Raw genomic sequence first — 20437 nt, forward strand, 5'->3', positions numbered from 1 at the left:
TTTTTCCAGGTGTTCACGATCATAGCCAGTGCTGCCTCGAGCATCTCTGAGTGTGGGGTTTTCCCCGTATTCAGATGACCTCTTTGGATAGACTGCTGGATAGGAGAGCCCTGAAAAGTTAGGGGCGGCCTGGAGATTTGTTCATCCGTATTATCACCTTCCTTTCCAGAGGAGCCTTCGCAACCAACCTTTCTCATCAGGGATACTCAAAACAGCCCATTTCGTGGAATATTTGTGGCTTTGAAACTTCTCTTTCCACCCGCAAAACTGCCTTGACCGTCAAGATAATGAACTTAACGTCCCTCTCTAGAGGTTGTACATCCCTCACGGACAAGCCCCATCCCCCCAGGCCGCCGCCGATCCGCTTATCACTAGGTCAGTTTGTTTCTCCAGAATTGTGTGTAAATGCAGTCCTATGGTATATATATGTATACCTTTGAGGGGTGCCTGGAGGGCTCAGTTGGCTAAGCGTCAGACTCTTGATTTCAGCTCAGGTCAGGAGCTCAGGGTTGTGAGATCAAGCCCCACTTCAGTTCTGTGCCGGGTCTGGAGCCCGCTTGGGATTCTCTCTCTCGACCCCTCTCCCCTCTATAAAAGATGTATAAATGGCTTCTTTCACTCAGTGGAATTATTTTCAGATTTGTTGCTGCACGTACCATGAATTAATTCTTTTTTTCCCCTTCTTCTGAGCAATGTGTGGCTGTCCCCAGTTGTTTATCCACACGCTGAGCCGGTTGCTGGATTTGGGGTTGCCGCCAATGTTTGCTCTTACAGGTGAAGCTGCTACGAACTTTGACGCAAAGTCTTTGCACAGACCTGGGCTTTCGCTCCCTTTGGGCACAGACGTGGGCTTGGGGTAGGGTCCCCTCCCTAAGGAGAGAGAGAAAAGGGAGAGAAAACTTCAAGGTAAGCTGGCTGTGCGCCTACGTGACAACATCCCTCATGACCTTGTAAAGCGAGACCGCTTAGTCAGACTGCGCGTTTATGTTACCATATGCGCGAGACAAAGAAACAGAAAATGTACAGACAGACTCTGCCGTGTGATGTTCACCGCTCAGTTCTTTGGGTGGGAACCCAACTGAGCGGTGCCGGCACGAATAAAAGTTGCTTCCTGGATGAGAAGCCTCGGTGTCATGACTCTCTGTGTGAGAAGCCTGCTACAGGCTCGTCTAGGCTCTGTGTGTGTTTCACTTTTTCAGAAAGTAACAAAGCGTTTTCCGGGTGCTTGAACCGTTGCGCATTCCCAGCAGCTGCGTAGGAGAATTCCTGTCCCCCCCCCCCCCCCCAGTTCCTCCCGTTCCTCCTGTTCCCCAGTTCCTCCCGTTCCTCCTGTTCCCCAGTTCCTCCCGTTCCTCCTGTTCCCCAGTTCCTCCCGTTCCTCCTGTTCCCCCAGTTCCTCCCGTTCCTCCTGTTCCCCAGTTCCTCCCGTTCCTCCTGTTCCCCAGTTCCTCCCGTTCCTCCTGTTCCCCCGTTCCTCGTGTTCCTCCTGTTCCCCGCGGTCCTTCCGTTCCTCCTGTTCCCCAGTTCCTCCCGTTCCTCCTGTTCCCCCAGTTCCTCCCGTTCCTCCTGTTCCCCCAGTTCCTCCCGTTCCTCCTGTTCCCCCGTTCCTCGTGTTCCTCCTGTTCCCCGCGGTCCTTCCGTTCCCCCTGTTCCTCTGTTCCTCCCGTTCCCCCCGTTCCTCCCCTTCCCGGTCAGCCGGTCAGCCGGTCAGCCGTGCTCCCAGGGGCACAGCAGGCGTCCTTGCTTTACTCTAAGCCCCTGACAACTGATGATGCAAACACCCTTCCGTGTGCCGATTTGCTGTCTCTACACTTGCTTTGGTGACGGGTCTTGCAAATCTGTTGCTTATTTTTACATTGGGTTGTCTTTTTGTGACGGAATTTTGAGAATTTTAACTATATACATACCTATATATTCTGGGTACAAGTCCTTTACCAGATGTGTGTGTTGCAAATATGTTTTCTCAATCTGTGGCTTGTCTTTTCCTTTTTGTTAACAGTATCTTTCAGAGATAAGACGTTCAAATTTGGGGGGGGGGAGATTTTTCTTTCTTTCTTTTTAAATGTCTGTTTATTTTGTTTTGAGAGATAGAGAGAGGGGTTGGGGAGGGGCAGAGAGAGGATCCCAAGCAGGTTCCTTGCTGTCAGCCCAAAGCCCGACGTGGGGTTCCATCCCAGGAACCGTGAGATCATGACCTGAGCTGAAATCAAGAATCAGATACTTAACCAACTGAGCCACCCAGGTGCCCCTCTTTCCTTTATTTTAAGATGTTATAATTTTTAGGTAATATCTACACCCAATGTGGGGCTCAAACTCACTACCCCAAGATCAAAAGTCACTTGCTTCCCTGACTGAACCAGTCAGGCATCCCCAAATTTAAAATTTTTATAAAGTCGAATCTGTCGATATATTTTCTTTAAAAACATTTTTTTTAACCTTTATTTATTTTTGAGAGAAAGAGTGTGGGCAGGGGAGGAACAGAGAGAGAGAGGGAGACACAATCCGAAGCAGGATCCAGGCTCTGAGCCGTCAGCACAGGCTGACGCGGGGCTCAAACTCCCAAACCACAAGATCAAGACTTGAACCGAAGTGAGATGCTCAACTGACTGAGCTGCCCAGGTGCCCCTGTCAATATTTCTTATATGGTTTTTGCTTTTTTGTCTGAATATTGTGAAGGTTGGATGTATGTTTTCACCTAGAGGTTTTATACCTTTCAGTTCCACAATCCCTTTCCACTTGGTTTCTGAATATGATGTGAGGTATGGGCTGAGCTGTGGGTGTTTTGGGGCTTTTTTGTGACTTTGGGCATAGAGACGTGTAATGTTCCAGCATGATTTCTTCAAAAGACCATCTTTTCTCCAGTGAGTTTTCTTGGATCCTTCATTATACATCAGTTGATCAGATACTTTGTGGTCTGTTCTGTTCTGTTCCACTGACCAATGTTACACTCGGTGACCATAGCTTTATTGTGAGCTGGAAGTCCGGTAGTGATATCCAACCCCAAATGTGTCATTTTTCAAAATTGCTTAATGTAGATCATTTACCTTTTCCGTAGCCATTTCAGAAACAGCTTGTCAGTTTATACAAAAAAAAAAGCCCTGCTAGGATTTTGATTGGGATTGTGTTTAATCTAAATTTCAATTTGGGGAAAGTGAACATAACAACAATGTTGAGTTTTGTGATCCATGAACACTGTATATCTCTCTGTTTATTCAGCCTTTAATTTTCTCTCATGAATATCTGGGGGTTTAAAGGTATAAATATAAATATTTTGTTAGGTTTATTCCTAGGTATTTCATATGATTTTGGTGCTGTTGTAAAAGTTACTGTTTTGTGATAAAATATCTTATTAGTATGAAGAAATATAACTGATAAACATAATCGATTTTTCTCTTTGACCTTTATTCTGTTAACTTGCTAAACTCCCGTGTTCCAGGTACGTTCTTTGGGATTTTCTACATAGGTGATGAGGTCACATGTGAGCAAAAATTATTTCTTTGCTTCCATTTTTTATGCCTTGAGATCTTTTCCTAGCTCACCGTTGGATGGAAGTGTTGAGCAGTGTGTACAGGTGTTTTGCCTTGTTCTGTATCTTAGGGGAAAGGCGGTGAGTCTTTCACTATGAAGTATGGCGTTAGCGGCACTGTTCTTTTATAGACACTTCAAGTTGAGGAGGCTTCCTTTTATGACTATTTTGCTACACCTTTTTATTGTGAACGGATCTTTGAATTTTGTCAAAAGGCTTTTGTGCATCTTTCGAGATAATTATGTTTTCATTTCAGTGTATTAATATGGTGAATTAAAGGGACTCATTTAAAAATATTAAACCAATTTTTGCATTCCTTATACATGCTCCATTTGATCCCATTGTATTATTGCTGAATACAGTGGGACTATTTTTTTTATATATTTATTTTTGCTGAATTTGAGTGGCTATTTTTGTTAGGTATTTTTGCATCCACCTTAATGAGGGACATTTTCTTGTAATGCCTTTGTGTCGTTTGGATATCAGAATAAGGTTGGCCTCATAAGAAAAGTTCTAGAAGAGTTGAGTAGAACTGTTGTTGTTCTTCCTTGAATGTTTGCTAGAATTCACCAGTGCATACGTCTCTGCCTAGGATTTTCCTTGTTGGAAGATTTGACTACAAATTCAGTTTCTTTAATGGATAAAAGGTTACTCAAGTTATGAGTGAGCTTTGTCAGTTTGTGTCTTTCAAGGAATTTACCCATTTCATTTGTAAATCTTTTGATGTCTGTAGGACATGTAGTGATGTCCCCTTGTTGATTCTTGATATTGTAATTTAGGTCTTCATTTTTTTTTTCAGATCAGTCTTTCCAGAGGTTTATCAGTATTATTAATATTTTCAAAACACCGGCTTTTAGTTCTATTGATTTTTCTTCTTGTTTTTGTTTTCAAATTTATTAATTTCTACTAACATCTTTATTGTTTCTATTCTGCTTATCTTACATCTACTTTATTATTTGTTTTCTGTGTTCTTAAGATGGAGGCTTAGGCTAGGATTATATTATGATTGGAGACCTTCCTCATTCCCAATGTGAGCACTTACTGTCCTTAGTGCCCTCCCAGTACCACTCTGGTTATGCTCTGCAAATTCTGGTGTTTGTGCTTTTATTTCCGTTCAGTTCAAAACATGTTGCTAATTTATTTCGAATTTCCTTTTTCACCTATGGGTTATTTAAAAGTGTGCTTAAATTGCCAAGTATTTAAATTTTCTCTTGATATCTATTACTTATTTATAGCTCATTTTTTTGGGAGGGGGCAGAGAACGTCAGTTGGATCATTTCAACTATTTTAACTTTGATGAGATTTGTTTTATTGCACAGCACGTAGTCTGTTTTGATGAATATCTTATGTGCACCTGAAAATGCTGCATATTCTGGTGTTGGATGATGTACCCTACAAATGTCAATTGGGTCGAATTTGTTGATACTGTTTTTTAAATCTCTTACATCCTTAACTGATCTTTTATGTTCTTATTTCACCGCTTGCTGAGAGGTGAGTGTTGCAGCCTCCAGTTCTAGCTGTGAAAATTCCTATTTCTGCTTGCATTTCTGTTGTTTTTTGTTTAAAGTATTTTTGAGGTTCTCTTTGATTGCTGTGTCCTCTTGATTCATCAATTCCTTTTTCATTATGTAATGTCCTTCTTAATCCCTGGTAATGTTCCTTGCTCTGAAATCTCCATGATTTAGCATTAATGTAGTCACTTCAGTTTCTTTTGATTAGAGTTTGCATGATACAACTTTTTCTGTCCTTTGACTTTTAACTGATCTATGCCTTTATATTTAAAGTGAGTTTCAGATTGTGTAAAGTTGGTGCTTGCCTTTTTAAAAAAATATCATCTGGAAGTGCCTGCCTTTAAATTGTGTTTTTTAGCCCATCTGCTTGTTATATTTAATGATATGGCTGGATTTGAATCTAGCTTTTTGCTCTTTATTTTCCATTTGTGTCATCTCTTCCTTGGTCCTCTTTTCTTGACTTCTGAGGGATTGAGTATTTTTAGGACCCTGTTCACCTATTGCTTATTCATTGCCCTTCTCTTGCAGGGTAATTGTTAATTCTCATGTTAGGGGCTAAACATCGTCTTTAGCTCATCAGTCCTTCTTGACATTCTGCCGGTTCTCATGTATTTAATGACTTTCATTTTCATTTTCTTTCCCATTTTTTGTATTGTTTCCAGGTATTTTAATTCTGTGTTCGCTGTGCTCTACACTTGCACTTCCTGGTTTTGCTTTAGCTAATTTGTTATCTTTTAAAGGGATGAAAAATAGGGGTGCCCGGGTGGCTCGGTCGGTTAAGTGACCGACTTCAGCTCAGGTCATGATCTTGCAGTTTGTGAGTTCGAGTCCCACGTCCGGCTCTGTGTTGACAGCTAGGAGCCTGGAGCCTGCTTTGGATTCTGTGGCTCCCTCTCTCTCTGCCCCTCCCCCGCTCGTGCTCTGTCTCTCCCTCTCCCTCTCAAAAATAAATAAACGTTAAAAAAAATGTAAAGGGATGAAAACTAAGAAAAGAGCCTGCTCTCCACACCCTCCTCGTCACCGCTGTGAGCGTGCTTCCGTTGTCTGTGTGCATCAGTTTCCAGCTTGACAACGTCTCTTCTGCCTGTAGAACTGCCTCCAACATTTTTTTTGTCGCCCAGATCTTTTGCCAATAAATCCTTTCAACTCTTGTTCTTCTGCAAAAGTCTATTTCTCCTTCTTTTTGGTAACAGATTTAATAATATGTAAGTCACCCACTTAAAGTGTGAATTCACGGGGTTTTAGTGTATTCACAGAATTTTGCAGCTGTCACCACAAATTTAGAACATTTCTGTCACCCCAAATAGACGCCCTGGACCATTAGCCGTCACTTCTCACTTCCCCTGTCCCAAGCCTGCAGCAACCACTCATCTGCTTTCTTTTTCTGTAGATTTGCCTTTTCTGGCCGTTTCACACAATGTAATCATGTAGCATGTGACCTTTTCTGTCCGGCCTCTTTCATGTAGTGCCACGCTTCCCAGGCGCGTCTATACTAGCCTGTACCGCTACCGTATTCCTACTCACTGCTGGGTGGTGGGCCATCGTATGGCTATGCCGTGTTTTATCGTCCGTCTATCAGTTGGTGGACATCGGTGCTGTTCCCACTTTCTGGCCGTTACGAGTAACGCTGCGGTGACCTTCGCGGTGACGTTCGTGTGGCACATCCCCGGGAGGAGAATTGCTGGGCCACATGGCGTTTAGCTGCGTGAAGAAAACGCACCGTTGTACGTCCCCAACGGTACACAAGGGTTCCAATTTACCCATGTCCTCATTTGTTCTTTTCTGGGTTTTAAAAAATATTTATTTAAAAAAACTTCTTATGGTGGCCGTGTTAATGGACGTGAGGTGGTCGGCTCCTTCATCCCCACAAGGTATTTTTGCCGAGTCTAGAATTCGGGTTTCATGGGTGTTTTTGTTTCGTTTTGTCTTTCTGGCTCTTTGAGCCACGGCCCCATCATCTTCTAGCTAGTTCTTGCCTTGTTCCTCTGCGTGTTGTGTGCTCTCCTCCCTTCATTCTGTTCCAGGTTGTTTCTTTAGTTATGGTTTGCGTCAGTTTGACTCCCGTGTCTACATTTCTCTTTGCCGTTTGCGGATCTGTGAGCTCCGAGTCCGTAAGGTGTTGTGTTTCACTAATTCTGAAGAATCCTCTGTTGTTTCCTTTCTTTATGTTTTCCTTCTCCCTGTTTTCTCTTTGTACTCTGGGAGTCCACCCCCACCTCTTCCAGGCTTCTTGATGTTGCCTGGCCCTGTTAGAGACTCTGTTTTCTTTCTTCTCCTGGGTTTCACATCAGACACCGTCCTGTCTTCAAGTTCACGGAGTCCTTCCGTTGCCAAGTGCGTTCCTCTAATTCTCACTTCTGATGTCATGACCCTTGTTTCTAATGACTGCGTTTGAGCCTCTCTTGTAGTTTCCATTTCCTTGCTGGGTCTCCGTCTTTTCCTTTAGACCCTCGGGCATATACGTTACTGAAATGTCCTGTCCAGTAGCAGCAACAACTCAGCATCTCTGAATCTGGTTCTTCTGATTGCTCGACAATGGGTGGTTTTCCTTGTTTTTTTGTTTTGTTTTATTTTGTTTTGTTCTTTGTTTCCTTTTTTCTGTGTCTTGTAATTTTTTTGTTGAATGTCAGACATTGTAGAAGAACACAGTAGAAGGTATGTATCTGCGGAAAATGATATTAAAACAAATTTTTTTTATTAACGTTTGTTTATTTTTGAGACAGAGCACGAACGGGGGAGGGTCAGAGAGAGGGAGACACAGAATCCGAAACAGGCTCCAGGCTCTGAGCCGTCAGCCCAGAGCCCGACGAGGGGCTCGAACTCACGGACCGCGAGATCGTGACCTGGCTGAGGTCGGACGCTTCACCGACTGCGCCACCCAGGCGCCCCTGGAAAATGATATTTAGCACAGATGTGGACACATCTCTCCTTGTGTCAGTGTGCGGGCTGGAATGAAGGCAGGGAGTAGCTGAGCCGGCTTAGGGACTTGTAGCCTGTCCTTACGGCCAGCCCAGCGCGGGGTTCAGACTCGTCATGGCGGGCTGCCCACACACTGTGCTGGGGGTCTCTTCCGTGCTCCTGCTGCACCTGGCCCCCACACCCCCTGCACCCCCGTACCATGCAGGGGCTCCTTCTGCAGCCTTGCCCCTCTCCCAGCTTGACTGCGGCTGCTTGTTCCTTGGCGTGAGGCTTGTTTTGAGGAAAGGGGAATCTCAGTTTCCTCTGGTGCAGCCTTAGGTCAGTCAAGGCATATGCACCTGAACTTGGGTAGTTGGCCTTGTAAGGGTCCCTGCCTTCCTCCGCAGCGGCCAAGCTCTGCTCTGTTTCAGTGCAGGACCCTGAGCCCCAGTGCCTCCGTCTTCCTCCCCAGGGGCAGGTGTTTGGGGTTTCGACTCTGACCGTAGAGGCAGAGATTTTTTCCTAGTGCCTGGAGCAGGAAGGAAGGAGGGATCTTACTTTTGTCCTGAGCCCAGGGACCCTGCGGACGAGAGGCTTTGCTGCCCTTGTCCCGGTGGCTTATGGCTTTTGCTCTGTGTGCAGGACGGGTTCTGGGGGTGGGGAGAGCCCCGTACCTGTCCCAGGCGGCAGGCGGCCTCTTGCATATCTGCACCAGGGGGGAGCCCCTCCAGCCTCTGCCCTGCCCTCACCCTCTCTCGTGTCTGGACTCCAGCGATTCCAAACTGACCTGCCACGTGCAGCCCTTAGAATTGTGTTAAAATCGGAGCTGATTTCTCCCCACTTCTTTCTCCTGTGCTCCGCCTGATCATGCGCCCGTCTCCCCTCAGGGGGGCTGGTCACCATTTGGAATCTGGTGCTTCGGTTGCCTTGGGACCCCAACTCTTTCATGGGCTCAAGGAAAGACAGGGTTTTGTTTACGGGTGAGACGTTCTTTTGCGATTTCCTACATCTTAAGCAGAGGAGGTTTCTTTGTGATTTTGAAACCCCTTTTTCCCTTCTTTGTAAATTATCTCTTTTGATAGTTACCCGTTGATCTTGTGAGATCTTAGCGTTTTTATTATTGAATTTCACAGTCTTCTAATATAGTAAAGATATTAACTTTTTAATTGGATTTACTGCAAATACTCTTTCAGTGCCTTTTGAGCTTAATTGCACGCCATCTGTAATAGAGAAACGTAAATTTTTAATGTGGTGGAATCTGTCGGCTTTCCCTTTTGTGAATTCCTTTTATCTTCTCTAAGCCCAGGAAGGCCTCTCTCTCCAGAGATTTGAGAGATGCTCTTTTCTCCTTCCCCTGCTTTGATTTTCATCCTCAGCACTCTTTAATCCACTTAGAGTTCCATTGGGTGGGCAGTATTCCATACGTCTATTTTATTTATTTATTTTTTTTTTTTGACGATTAGCCAGCTAATCGCCTGGTGTTCTTAGGTGACGTCCTTCTCCTTACCGTGGAACGTGACGTATGTGGGAGAGAATGGGGCCCGTTTCTGAACGGGGTGATCTTTCTCAGTCGTGAGGTTGGGGTTTTTCTTGCTTAGCAAAAGGACACGGTTTTGACCAGGGAAACTGTTTTCTGTTACAGAGTTTGCCGTGCCTCTGCCAGGCTCTCTCCGGACACCTCGGTCTGAGGGTGTCTCAGCTGTCACTGGGCGGGCCCCCTTTCCTTCCCTGCTGCAGCCCTGGGGCCGGCCACTGGGCTTTAGGACCCACGTTTAACCGTGGGCCTCCGAGTTGTAATGGACAAATACACACGTGTACCCTGAGCGTGAACAGGGTGTTGTGAGACCCTCCAGGCCCGAGGTCAGGCACGCACCCCGGCGCCCCATCCCTCCGACCGGACGTGGAGTGGCCGCCAGGTTGTCTCGAACGGGCCCCGAGGTGCCCGGTTCCCAGGGCCCTCCTCCTGCTGTCGCGCCTCCCGTCTCCCGCTCGCGCTTGTGGCCCGGGGGACGGGGGCGGCATCCTGGGAGCAGCCAAGGAAGGGGAGACGCGGGCCTGGCTTGCAGGGGTCACCATGGGGGGCTGCTGCACGGCTCCAGCCCCACCTCGGGCACCAGTCTCTGTATTAACCTTCTGTGGCTGCCAGCGCGAATTGCCACAAATCTCGGAGCTTAAAGCAGCACGGACCCGCTACGTCGTGGTTCTTCAGCCCGATGTCTGGCGGGGGCTGAGCTGGAGCGTGGCAGGCGGCTCTCCTGTCTGGAGGCTCTGGGGCCCGTGCCCTCGCTCACTCGCTCATTAGTGGCGGTCATCATCTTGCCCATTGTCGAGTGCAGGCTCGATTTCCTCGTGCTTGGGACCTGCAGGCCCCCCACCCCCCGCTTGCGGTGTCTCCTCCCGCGTCCAGGCCAGCGGCTCGGCCCGCGTCTTTCTCAGGCGGCGCCCCTGGGGTCCCGTGGGCCTGGATTGGACCGCAGACCCCATCCCGGGGTCTTGGCCTCCCCCTTGTCACATAAAGAAACCCGTTCACAGGTTCCAGGACTGGGATGCGGCCAATATCGGGGGACCAAGCATTTGCTCTCCTGGCAGAGTGCTCCCTGGGTGTTCACAGCCTGACCGCGGACCCTCTTTCCTCAATTAACACAGTTCTTCTGCTGGGATGGAATAGTCCGGTTTCTAAGACATCTTGTATTCAAAAAAACATCCTGAAACAAATTATTTTCATGGATAAAATGGCAGGGAGCTGAAAATTTCAGATTTATGGTAACCACGTAAATTGTCTACAAAACCCCACTAATAAAGGAAGTTCATCACTGTGGGTATATTTGTAATGGGCAAACACACAATACATACTGGCTAATCGAGACAGACAAAATCAAGCTTAAATGTAAGCCGCGTCAGTAGTAGGTTCCGGGACCTTCCGGGTAAAACGCAGGTCCCGTTACAAGCGGCAGCAGCACTTGCTGAGCTCCGGCCACACACCCGCAGCTGCTCGTGTCTCTGGGCTGTCTGCTACGTGGCCCACTGTCTGCGTCGGGAACGTGGGGACTCGTGCATCCCCAGCAACTGTCCCCCGAGGAGAGAGGTCAGGAAGTAGGTGTTTCTGGACGTCGTCCTGAGCACTTTCCTTTTTCCCAGAAGAGCTGTTTTGGGAGTCAACCCCTGTCGATGCGGGGCGGGGCTGTGCTGTGTGCCTGTGTGGACACGGCTGCCTCCCGGCGTGGGGTCAGAGTCACCTGGTCCTTCCCATTCCTGGGCTCCATCAGACCCCCGCACACACACACAATTAAAACTATAGGCTGACTCTTCTTAAACCATCTGCTCTCTCTCTGCTGCACACCAACATTCATTCCAACCATTACAGCGTTTCCCCCTAAATTATATTTGCAAAACCCTCGCTCTGAGGTGGGTTCCGTGAACACAGTGTTTCCCGAATTCCCCTCTTGGCGGGGACGGGGTCGCTGGCACTGACCTTGTCCTGCCACCGTTAAATTCCCCAAGAGTGACGGGGCAGGGAGGCCCTGCAGCCGCTGTCCTTGGGCGTTGGGCCCCGGCCGCGCTCAGGTCTGTCCCCGCGTGCGGTGCTGTCCCAGATCACACACGCGTGCTGCCCCGCTTCTGAGCTGCGGGCCTGGTGCTGGACCGCTGTCTGTCCTGACTCAGTCCCTGTCTTTCCTTAACGCCCTTGGAGGGCCCTGGCCCCTGATGAGCCGCGCTGTTGTTCACGCACAGTGTAGGACTAGTCGTGGGATCAGCGAGGCCTTCTGTTTGGATATGTGGGCCTCGTGAGCTGAGGAGTCTCAGTGGACCCTGTGACGCTTTCCTGACACCAGGGGACCCGGGAGGCGGGGCACAGCAGGCCTCGCTGAGGCCCCGTGCTAAGGGCCAGGCCTGATGTCTGCTTGAGGCAATGAAATGCAAACCCTTTTGAAATGGGTAAACCCCCCTCCAGACCTCAGGTGAACTCCCAGGAGGCCTGGGAAAGCTCACCGGAACTCCGGCTGGATGCTCCGGGAAGGAGAGTGGGGGAGGCTGCTTTTGTCCATCCGTCTGTCAGTCTGCCTTCTCACCTACCTGAAGATCATCCTTCACATTACTTGTTTCGATCAACTGTTTCCTGTTCATCTGTGCCAGGACCGCGAGAAGGAGCAGCCTGACTCTCGGGTTGGTTTCCGGGGCTGCTCCTCCGACGTAGTGACTGCCTTGTTCCAGGCCATTTTGCTCTTGGCCTCCAGCTCGGGCTGGGGGCTCAGGAGCTGGGTCCCATCCTCAGCCGGGGCCTCCTGAGGGGTCCCGAGCTGAGCGGCGATCCCAGACCACGGCCGCTGTCCTCCGATGGGCTCGGGCGTTAACACACACGCGGAAGAGCACCCCAGACGCTGTGCTTTCAACCCCACGCTGCAGCTCAGTGGCTACCTGGTTTGAGAGCCACAGAAGCTGTCCGTGAGGACAAAGATAGAAAAGATTTCAGTGTTTCACTTAAACTCTTCCTGTATCTGGGGTGATGAATGCAGGAAGCCAGTGTGATGGGACCAGATGCCATCTGCCAACGGGAGGGGGGGCGTCCCCTGGCCCAGGTTTCTGCGGGGAGCCAGGCCCAGAGGCAGTGCTGCAGGTGAGGACAGTTTCCTCAAACAGGTGGCCGGCTCCCACAATCATCTCCTGTAACATCTGCGTCCTCTATCCTGGGAGGTGAGCTGGCAAATTTTAAGTCACACTTGTGACTTAAATTATAACCACTTACATTGTTATTATTATGATAATCGTTATTATTATATGAAGGTGAATACAAGCGTAAGATTTTTCCTTTGATGGAGAAAGGCTTCCGCCTCCAGGAAGGCAGGGTAAACCCAGTTTCTCCTAGCCCTCCCATCAGTACGATGAAGCACTCTGGATATTGGATCTAGAACAAACATAAGAAGGTGGAGAAGGAGGTCCACTAGGGACCCGGGGACCAGGAAGACAGTGGCGAGGGCGGAAGGGCCTGGAGGAGCCTGCCGCCTTCGCCGAAGGGCCAGGAGAGCAGCCTGGTAGCACTTCACTGAGGGGGACGCGCAGACGGCAGACGAGCACGGACAGGTGTCAGTCACGATTAGGAAAAGCAAAGGAAAACCACGGTGAGGTCGTGCCTGGCAAAATGCTGAAATCGAATACAGTGGCACCGAATGCGGGCGAGGAAGCAGGGGAGCCGCGTCCCGCACGCGCTGGGGGCGGGGAGGGACGGTGGTGCGGCCCCTGCGGAGCGCGGTGTGGCGGCTTCTCCAACACCTCAACGCTCAGCCACCACGCGGCCCAGAAACGGCGCTGGCGAGCGTTTGTATTGGAGGAACGAAGACTGTTCCTCAGTCACCCGCAGGTGCGCCTGTACAGCAGCGATGTTAGCGGCGGCCACCCCGCGAACGCCCGGACGTCCTGCGGTGGGCGAGCCGTGACACCCGCCACGGCGGGTCCGCGCCGGGAACACCGCACCGCGGTAAACACAGGGAGCCAGGGCTGCACGCGGTGGGTCCCCGCAAGGCCCCCTGCCGCACGCTTGCGTTTCTGTCACATTCTTGACGTGCAAGACAGAGACGGAGGGCAGGTTCGTGGTTGTCGGGCGAGGAGGGCAAAGGCGGGCGCAGGCTCCCCGGGGGGCACCAGGAGTCCTGTGCACACACTTCGGAGTGAGTGTCCTGGGGCCGTGCCGTTGTCACCTGGGGGCGGTCTGCTCCTGCCCTTGCCGTCAGGGAAGCTCCCACCCCGTGACCTCACGTGGCACGCTTGGACTCTTGACCTCTGCGCCCGGCTTCTAGAAGACACACTTCCGGATGGAGCGGAGGCCTCAGCCTCTGTGTCCCGACAGCGCGGTCTTGTGCAGCCCCGTGGTCGTCGGTGGGAAAGACCCCGGCGTGCCTGTGTGTCCGCCGTCCCAGGGTCGGTGCCGACGGGGGGTCGGCTTCTTCCCCGCCGGCACCCAGGCCCCGAGTGCTGCTCCCCTCCTCCCGAGGCCTGTCCCCACCCCCGCTCCAGTCGCTCTCCTGCCCCACCGATGCGACTGCCTCCCCGTCCGCAGGTGTGGACCCGGTTCTTGTGTCAGCACGTGCTCCCAGACGTGCCTGCGGCCGGTTGACTGCGCTCTGGGTGTCTCTTTTCCAGAACAAGTGCGTTTTGATGGGAGAGGGGTGTGGAGTGGTGGCCCACCTTCTGCCGGGCTCCCCGTGAGGGTCCTGCCTGGAGAGGGGCCCCCCACCGACACCCCACGTGTGCCCGACGCGTGGCCTCGGCCTTTGCCCACTGTCCTCCCAGATGCGCTGCCTGGCACGGGCCCTTGTCCGACTGCCAACAGGGAGCCACAGGCTGTACTCGGAGGGTCCCTGTGGATTTGACAAGTGTCTCCGACCCCCCCCTCCCTGTCGCCTGCCTTGGATTTCCATGGAAATAAGACTTAGGAACATCAGATTATCCTTTCTTCTCCGTAGATAAAATCTTTAACCTGGAAAGGATCTGGGTCAGATACTATCAACTTTACAATACGACCCAGGACACTTGCAAATTACATGGGGCCTTGCCCTGAGCGGTTCGCGGGCAGGCGGTTTTACTGCCATCAGGGACCCTCTCCCTACACGGTTCAGCGAGAACAGGAGCCTGGGCTCCTCGGGGGAGAAACCCTGGAGGCCAGCAGGGACCTGCTGGGGAGCGGCGCTGACCTACCCGCTTCCTGGTTAGCGGCTCCGGTTGGCGGTCGAGGCAAGCGCGTTCATCGACTGTAGAGCTTTGACTCCTTCTAAACCCTCTGAACATACAACCGCTAACAGCGAGAGCAGAGGGAGCTCCTGACCCCGAAACAAAGGTGGGCGGACTGCGCTGTTAACCTACTCATGTAGCGACTTCCTGAAAAAGTGTGACCCACATGGCTGGAGGCAGTGGGCATCGGGTCGGTGCGTGAGCCTGAGGCTTGGACGTGATCCTGCCCCCCCCCCCTTCCTCCCACACACCTGGGTCTCCCGAGCAGGTTGGTGACACTTATGGGGGGGGAGGCGCAAATTCAATCCAGAAAATATTTGAAATGCCCAGTGTTGTGCATTTTAGGGAGCTGGCTCCCCCTTGGGCTGTCGCTGCTGGGTCCCTCCACACCCCTGCCCCCCACCTGCACGCTGACCTGGTGACTGAGCTCTGTCGACAGGAGGCCCGAGGCCTGACCATCAGGGTTGTTCACATCTGTGGTTCAAGCAGTGTTGACCGTGGCCCCGTGGAGACGACACTCCCACCCACCCATGACCTGGTGGGTGGGGGGCTGGTGCAGCCTGCTCTGACCAAACCCTCCACCCCCAGCCCCCGCTTGCAGAGGCCAGTGATTCTCCCAGGCAGGGGTGAGCACTAGGGCGAAAGCATCCAGCAAAGCTCAGGGGCCTCCCAAGGCCTGGTGTCCCCCTCCAGCCACCTCTTCTGTCTGCCAGGGTGACAGGAAAGATGTGGGATCCATGACCTAGACACAATGGTTATAGCCAAGGCTTCACTGGGTGTGGGCACAGGGGGCAAAGCCACGGGGCATACAGAAGCACATAAGACAGAACAGGGGACCCTGGACACCCTCGGTGCCACTTGTCCGTCCCCTGCAGGAGCCTGTCCCCCAACATAGACGGCGGGTGTCTTGGGGGCCAGATGCTTCCTTCCACCAAGCCCTTATCCCGTGCAAGCTTCAAGCTGATATCATCAGCACAAGTAGGACTTGGGGTAAGGCGTGAAAACCCCTCTCCTTCCCCTTGGCAGTGACCTCATCAAGTGCTCCCGGAGGAGGGTGCAGCCTGGGCTGGAAGGAGGAGTCCGTCCGAAATCCCTGCCTGGGGTGTGCGTGAACAGGGCCTGCCAGGTGCCCTCGGAGGACCCGGGGGCGGGGGGGGGGGGTGTGTGTTTCTTCTGTTCCCACTCATTTCCACAAATAATAAAGTCAACACGTTTACCACATGTGTCCCCAGATTGGTGTCGGAGAAAGATACTCACGCTGCATTTGGGGAGATGTCAGGGAGGGCTCGAGACCCCTGGCTGCATCGAAAACTGTCGGGGCAGGGTGGCCAGTACCGAGAGGAGCACTTCAGCCCCCAGGGGCTGGGGGGCGGCGGGCAGGAGCCCTGAGCCCAGGCCAGAGCAATCAGTCTGTGTTGAGCTGTGTGGGAGCGTGTTCCAAGCAGAGCAAAAGGCATGGTGGGCGGAGGGCGCGGGGCAGGGAGGGGAGGGGCCCGTGCCGCCTCAGGGCTGTGGGGCAGGTGTCTGTCTGGAACCCGCGCGCGGGGTGTCTCCCTCTTTAGACACCTGGTGACGCTGGCTGTCTACCCAGGAAAGGCCTGCGCAGTTTCATGGTAAAACACATAATAAACAATGAACCCATTTAGAGAACGTTGAGTAAAGAATTGTTGGGGTGGAAGGCAGCCTTGGCAAATTGTCCAGGAGATTGGGGTTCACTGGAATCTGGGGCGGGCAGCGGGGAGACATGCAGCGTCTTGACCAGGTGAGGGGGAGGCCAGGGCTGTCACCCGAGACTGTGGTCCCTCTTGGGGCGTCGAGGACACAAAAGACACAACCAGGCCAGAGAACGGGAGGAGGAAGGGTTTTGTTTGCAGCAAGTGACGAGAACGCGGGATCCTGCCCAAAGCAGCGTCTCCCTGAATAGCAAACCCGGGGAGGGGTTCACCCGAGGGGCTAACGCTCACCGAGGGGCTTGCGCGCAGGGGCTCCAGCACAGCACGGCACGGTGGCAAAAGTCCAGAGGCGTCGGAGTCTGGGCCGGGGTCACGAGGCCGGCCTGGGGCAGCTCCGCCGGGACCTGAGTGCCCAGGGGGGTTGAGATCCTGCAGAGGTCGCCCCGGAGGGCGCATCCGGCCAGACTTCACCTCCAAACCGGCTCTGGGGGTCGCGCCTCCGATGAGCCGTCCCTCCCTCGTGTGATTAGGTTGCCTCCTGCCTGATGGCGGCTGTTCGTCCTTCTTCCTGCTTTCCCAAGGCGGCTGGGGCCTGAGATGACTTTTCTTCCTCTTCTTTCTTTTTTTTTTTTTTTTCAAGCAGGCTTCATGCCCAGCGTGGAGCCCGATGTGGGGCTTGAACTCAGAACCCTGAGATCAAGACCCGAGCTGAAATCAAGAGTCAGATGCGTAACTGAGTGAGCCACCCAGGCACCCGTGAAATGACTTTTCCCGTGTCCGGAAAGCTGCGTCTGTCTGTCTTTCCAGGCTCCTCGACCCCCTCTGCCCACAGGGCCAGGCTGTGTCTTGAAATGGCGGCGTGGGAGTCACTGCAGAGAACAGCCTGGAGAGAACGTAGGGAGGGTGGTCAGGAGGCCCGGGTCTGGGGGACACGCCGACACTGGTCCCGGGACACAGGGGCTCTGCTCGCAGAGGGCCGTGGGCTGAAGACACCAAGCCCTTGGCCCAAAGCACCAGGCCAGTGGGTCCCAAAGGATGTCCCCGGGCCAGGGCGCTTAAGAGCTTCAGCAGGTGCCCGGGACCAGCATCGCACCCCAGGTGAGGCGTCCAGGACGTGTCACCGAGGCAGGCAGAATGCTGTCACTGGGTGTGTGAAGAGCAGAGTCCTTTTTCTGTCATTTTCTCAAGCGTGATGGGTTTTGGGGTCAAGGCAGCTCCTAGGCCTGGGGTCCTGCCAGGACCCGTGGACTCGGCCTCCGTGAACAGATGGAGCCTCCCCCGACACCGCCCCACCGTGGGCCTCCGCCCCCGTCAGGTGCCCCCACCCAGCTTTCCTTGTGGTGGTTTCCTGCCAGGGATGGCCGGAGCGGGGGCACCCCCAGCCCTCCTCCAGGTCCCTGCTTTTGTTTGTGAACCCCAGCCCTTGTCGTGGTTTGCTTTCCTGCCTGAGCCCTCAGGGTGTGAGCTGCAGGCTTCTTGGCCCAGAACTAGCACGGGTCTAACTGGTCTAACCAGTGGGGCCGGTCTGGGCACAGCAGGTGCCTCACGTGCGCCTTCAGGGGCCCTGTTGGCAGCTGGCAGGTGCCTGGAGGTGTGAATTCCACCCAGACCCTGTGTGAATTCCTTCTTGAGGCCCCCAGGACCCCCAAGCAGGAACTGGGGGGCTTTTCCTCCAGTTTGGATGAGACTTTTAACTTCCTACACACTCCCTCACCCAAATGGAGCCCCGCCACACCACATCGCTGACCCCACCCACAAATGGAGCCACACAGGTCAGAGCCGCCGGGACCCTGTAAAGCGGCTCTGTCTGTTTCCCAGAGCAGAGCCGGCGGAAGACAGCTGTTCTGTTGGCTACTTTTTATCCTCCTTCTCTCCACATGCCCCGGTGCCCGAGCATCAGGCACCTGCAGCTGTCGGGACGCCCGTGACCACCGCAGTGGCAGCGGCGGAGGGGCGGTGCGCGGATGGGGTGCAGGCCTGCCCTAACCAGCCACAGCAGGAGCCCACGGGTCTCAGCGCCAGCTCTGAAGACTCGGGGGGGGGGGGGGGTGGGGGGAGAGTGGGAAAGGTCGCCACAAGCCGGCAGAAGACCCCTGCACACGGAGCTGGAAAATCTGCAAAGCGGTGCCCAGGGGCAACTTAGAATCGAGAGCCTGGCCTCAGCTCCTCCCCTCCCCTCCCCCAAACAAGCTCTTCACGTGACAGGTGGCTGTGGGCAGGGAGACGTGGGCCAGCCACCGGGCTAGGGCGGGGGGACCACGTGCCTGCTGGCATCTCTTCTGAGACACGGCAAAACACCTTTAAACTCTCAGCGGGCCCTTTTCTCTCCTTCCTCGGGAGGCTGCTGCCCTCCCGAGTCCCTCTTCCGGCTCTGCACCCAGGCCCACTGTGAGCCCCTTCCCTCACTGGCCCCCGTCTCCTAGCGGCCGCCTCTCACCGTTGTGCCGCCCGGGCCCCCTGCATCTCTGGAGCTTTGTACTCATTCTGTGTCTCGGGGCCTCAGGGACCGAGCCGGGAGGGAGGACAAAGGCCGTGGGGACACGTCTGGAGAGCCTTTCCCGGGAAGTGCCGATAACCCAGCCCGCGCCCAGGCCCCCACTGTGAAAGCTGAACTTTGACGTCATATCCCAGGTTTGGGAGGGACTGTCCCAGCCTGTCAGCTGGAGCGGGTGGTGGGCACAGGGCGTCTCTGGCCCAGGTCACTTGTTTGGACAACTGTTCTGGTGTCTGTAGTGCAGGAAGGAGGCCTCGGGGGCCAGGGACATTCTTGTCCCCACTGTGTGCAGGGGGCTTCCCGGGTAGTCAGTGTGGAGCAGGACTCCAGCCGTGCCTCCTGCTGTTGAGCCCGGGCCCATACCGTCTGTGCGGTTGGTCGATGGGCCTGCTTCCCGCACTTGGCGCTGGGGCACCGAGGAGACGCAGCCGCAGGCCCGCGGGGTGGTGGCGGGTGGGCGGCCCAGGGCAGCGCCCCTGCTCCGTGGGCTGGATGAGGGTGTGCGTTCACCCCCTAAGTTGGCTCAGGGTGAGAGTGCACGTCCTCCGGGGCGGAGTTCTTGGGCCCCCTGGGGGGGTCTGGGGGTCCCTGCCTCTATGCCTCTGTCTGAGAAGCTCCTGGTTCACACCCACCATCGCCACCAGGATGCCACCCACCCAGGTATGACATTCGGGCCTTAAAGTTGGGTCCCCAGCCTCTCCTTCCAAAGGGGCAGAGAAAGAACTCCTCTCCAGCTCCCCGTTCGTGCCAGGCGCTGAGAAGTGCTTTACTTGTGGGGTCCCCATCAGAGCTGCTGAGTGCAGGGCCGAGGGCCTCTGTGGTCTGCGGCTGGGGACCCTGGGTGCGGTCGGGATGGCTTCCTCAGGGCACAAGATGCCAGCCTTGTCCCACCCCCCGCGGCCCGGCTCCCACCAGCGTATTGAGGCTCCCACCAGGGTCTCGCAGTTCCCACCAGGGTCGCCCGCCTCCCGCCAGGGTCTCGAGGCTCCCATCACGGTCGCAGGAGGCCAGCCTGCTCACCAGGTGTGCTCTCCCTGCAGGTGATGGAGAAAATGTAGCAGATCCACGGTGAGGCGCTACCTGCCCAAGCGTGGTGCGGACAGACCAGCCTAGACGAGCGGCCCTCCCCGGGCCCCCCCCGGGCCACCCTCACCATGTCCAAGAAGGGCACGGGCGGCCGAGGCAAGGGGGACAAGGCGGAGGCCTTCGCTGCACTGCAGGCTGCCAATGAGGAGCTTCGGGCCAAGCTCACCGACATCCAGATTGAGCTGCAGCAGGAGAAGAGCAAGGTGGGCCCCCCACGCCCTGCCCCTCTCACTTCTCCACACCCTCCTGGGCCCTGGGGGTCTGCCCGGAGCCGGGCACGGTGGGGTCTCTGCCCAAGTGCCCGCCAGCTCTCTCCAGGCAGCTGGGGTGCACAGACAGCTCTGGAGAAGAGCGGGGCAGGGGGCGGGCTGGGGTGAGTGAGGGGACCGTGCCGGGTCGGTGCCGGGGCCGCCAGAGGGACCTCAGCCTGTGGCACCATCCTGGGAAGTGTCCCTTCCCCCTGAAGTGGTCACCGTGGAACTGAGCCCACATATAGCAGGCCTGGCCTGTGGATGAAGGAGACAGG

At 54.0% G+C, this 20437-nt stretch overlaps 1 protein-coding gene across 14 annotated transcripts in view; it reads left to right on the top strand.

Moving 5' to 3' along the window:
* JAKMIP3 (Janus kinase and microtubule interacting protein 3) overlaps positions 1-20437 on the top strand; it is a 115360-nt gene that overhangs the window by 27767 nt on the left and 67156 nt on the right. For all 14 annotated transcript variants that reach the window (XM_047825128.1, XM_047825124.1, XM_047825129.1 and 11 more), the window contains exon 2: positions 19866-20114. In XM_047825128.1, coding sequence (XP_047681084.1) covers positions 19980-20114 — 135 coding nt within the window. In that variant the 5' untranslated portion in view covers positions 19866-19979. The remainder of the gene's footprint in view (positions 1-19865; positions 20115-20437) is intronic.

This window comes from Prionailurus viverrinus, chromosome D2 (genome assembly GCF_022837055.1).
Source record: "Prionailurus viverrinus isolate Anna chromosome D2, UM_Priviv_1.0, whole genome shotgun sequence".
NCBI classification, from domain to species: domain Eukaryota; kingdom Metazoa; phylum Chordata; class Mammalia; order Carnivora; family Felidae; genus Prionailurus; species Prionailurus viverrinus.